The 3,097-nt window shown below is 49.9% G+C and overlaps 1 protein-coding gene across 1 annotated transcript in view; it reads right to left on the bottom strand.

Annotated features, from left to right (window-relative positions):
• Positions 1 to 1,775: 1,775 nt before the first annotated feature.
• Positions 1,776 to 3,097, bottom strand: part of Fancf (FA complementation group F) — a 1,939-nt gene continuing 617 nt past the window's right edge. Inside the window, exon 2 of the mRNA XM_029554838.1 lies at positions 1,776 to 3,093. Coding sequence (XP_029410698.1) covers positions 2,363 to 3,093 — 731 coding nt within the window. The 3' untranslated portion in view covers positions 1,776 to 2,362. The remainder of the gene's footprint in view (positions 3,094 to 3,097) is intronic.

Genomic DNA, 3,097 nt, shown 5'->3' on the forward strand with positions numbered 1-3,097 from the left:
AAGCTAATATTACACTTGCAATGGGAGAACCCATCACTGAGGAAGTCTGGAAGGGAGGCTCATGTGCCCCACAGAGGAAGTACCTTTTTAACTCCTATAGACAGTCTAGGGGACTAGTACTAAAAAAGAAATCTGACCACAAGGAATAAGAATTTGATACTGGGGCTGGAAAGATGGCTCAGCAGTTAGTGTACCAGCTGCTCTTGAAGAGGACTGGATTCGGTTCCAGCATCCACATGGCAGCTCACAACTGTCAGTAATTCCAGTCCCAGGAGATGAAACACCTTCTTCTGGCCTCTGTGGAACATTGCATGACACAAGTGTGTTTACATACATGAAGGTAAAGCACTCATACACATAAAAAAAATTTTAAGAATGTAATATCACTCACTCTGGATAATCTCAGAAAGTTCTTAGTTTGCACTCAGATTCTAACACAATGAAAGGTCTTGGTTGTTAAGGTTCAGATAGCCCCACCCCCTCACCAACAGGGTCTCAAGGACTTCTCATGCTCCTGAGAAAAGGGAACTGAGCTGATAATCACCTTGGTCTTTGAAGTCAAGAGAAACAGACTTTTCTCCACTGTTTGGCCAACACAGCAGGCTTCCCCTTTGATCTCTAAAGAGGACAGGTTTTAACAGTCCCACTCTCCCAGCCAAACTTTAAAAAGTCTTCCTGCCTTCTGCAGGAAGCAGAAGCCTCCCACTTAAAAGACCCCAGCTCAATGACATTTTCCCTGCCTGGAAGGGGATCTGCCCCATGTGTTTCTTTGCTAATAAACTTTCTCCTGATCAACCTCATACGGCTACTTTTTATCTATCATTAGTTGTATATCTTTTTGGTCTATTTTCATTTCTATAATTAGAAGTTACCTTGTAAATTATCAGTATTGAAAAAAAACAAAAAACATCTCTTGCTATCAATTAACCTGACCATTGATTACTACAGTTATTCACCCATAATGAAAATAATTCAATCTTAGGTTTGATTTTGGGTAACTAGCTACCAGAGGACCATTAAAGTAGACAAATTTGGGTTCCTAGCCCCAAAATAAACACTCCAGTATCTGCATAAATCAACCACCAAGGGAGAAACAAGAAGGTTCAAAAGTTTTCAACGCCTATTAGAAGCATCAAGCTGTGACTATTAACACAGCTAACTACAGAACAGCCCGAGTCCCACTCAGTAGGGCCTTCTGCTTCTCCTACCATCCAAACACCCAAATGGAACAATTTATACACTTACTGCAGGTTCAAAACGTTATGTGTACTTAAGTCAGCACTTTGAAAGAAGACACTGCGACTCTCAGTTTCAGAAAGTAGTCATTTATAGAAACAAGGAGCAAACCTTTCTGAGTAACACAACTCCAATGCATGTTGAGGCTGCTGAACATCTGGCAAAGGAAGGCCAAGTGGGGGCTTGAACTCCAACCAGACCGTCAGCTTTTCAAACTAACATTCCAACACCATGTAACGCTGGTAAAACGAAACTTTTCATTACTGACAGGAAGGAGTGGTGGGAAACAAAAAAAAAAAATCTTAAAAAGTAAATCAAACTGACAGAAACAGGGACCTTGCTGGCAATTCTTCGTCAGCTTTTCAAACTAACATTCCAACACCATGTAACGCTGGTAAAACAAAACTTTTCATTACTGACAGGAACGAGTGGTGGGAAACAAAAAAAAATATCTTAAAAAGTAAATCAAACTGACAGAAACAGGGACCTTGCTGGCAATTCTAAAGCTTTTTCCTTAAAAAGTGCATGTATTTTCAAACGTTTCTGGAAAGTAGCCTTTTACAAAACAAGCTGAAAGTTCCATGGTTTTAAGAACACTTCCAGGGAGCAGGATGTAGCTGGGTGGTGGAGCACTTGGCTAGCACTGAGCTAGTTACAACATCTAGAAAGATCTAAGGCATGACACCTCAAGATCTTTGCATAGTCTACTTGTACAATAAACTGCTTAAAATTGGTACCTAATGACATTTCCGACACATTTAGTACAGGACATCAGTAAGAACAGGACACTTTGTAAACTACTTTTCAAGTCTTTAGTAGCACGAGAGGCAACTGAGGCTCGATGAGAGAGCCAAGCTAGTCATCTTGTTGATCACCGGGTAGCGTGAGAAGCAGGTCCGTCTGTCCAGATGCTCAGCTCGGGGGTCCCCAAGTCTCTATCCCGAGCTTTCCAGGAGTACAGAATAGTGTGAACCTGGAGTTGCAACCTCCCATTAACACTGTCGTGCACCACCGAGCAGGGCGAGTTGCAGGTCTGTCTGTCCAGGTGTTTGGGCCCAGGGCCCTCCATGTCTCCATCCCGTGCCTTTCAGGGGCACAGGGCAGTTGCATCCTCCCACACGCACTATCATGCACCCCCGGGCAGGGCCAGCAGCAGGTCTGTCCAGATGCTCAGCCCGGGGACCTCGAAATCGCCATCTTGCACCTTGCAGGCACGCAGGGCAGCAAGCACCTCGGCCTGCAGGGGTGGTGGGGTGCGACACAGGCTCTGGAACCTGCTGCACAGCTCCTCCCAGGACACGTCGTCGGCGCTGGCTCCCACCCAGACACCTTTCTGCAGGTCGTAGCGCAGCCGACCGGCCCAGACCGTGAGCAGGCGCAGGTAGGCCTGGCAGAGCGCGGGGTGGCGACTGGCCACGGAGGCCAGCAGCTCGGGGGACAGCCGGCGGCAGAAGGCGGTTGTAACCTCGGCGCTTCCCAGCAGCCACTGCAGCAGCTCCTGTGTCTCGTCAAGAGCCGCGGGGTCGGTGCCGTGGTCGGGCAGCGACTGGGCCTCGTGCGGGGGCTGCAGCAGCGCCTGCGCGGCAACACTCAGCACGTGCACCCGGGGGCCGCGCGCCCACAGCGTGCCCAGGAGCGCGCGCCCCGTCCCGGGCTCCGCGTGGCCCAGCTCGCGCAGACGCGCTCTGAGCAGCTCGGCGTGCGTGCGTAGCAGAGCGTCCCCCGCCTCCGGAGACAGCCGGTGCAGCAGGTGCAGCGCGCTCCCGCGGCGGACCAGGCGGGCCAGGCGCGTCTGCAGCGCGTCCCCGGGGTCGTGCGCGTCGGGGCCCGGGAAGAGCAGGCGCAGCAGGCCGCGGAGGGC

Source organism: Nannospalax galili, unplaced genomic scaffold, assembly GCF_000622305.1.
Source record: "Nannospalax galili isolate Female #2095 unplaced genomic scaffold, S.galili_v1.0 scaffold645, whole genome shotgun sequence".
Taxonomy (NCBI): domain Eukaryota; kingdom Metazoa; phylum Chordata; class Mammalia; order Rodentia; family Spalacidae; genus Nannospalax; species Nannospalax galili.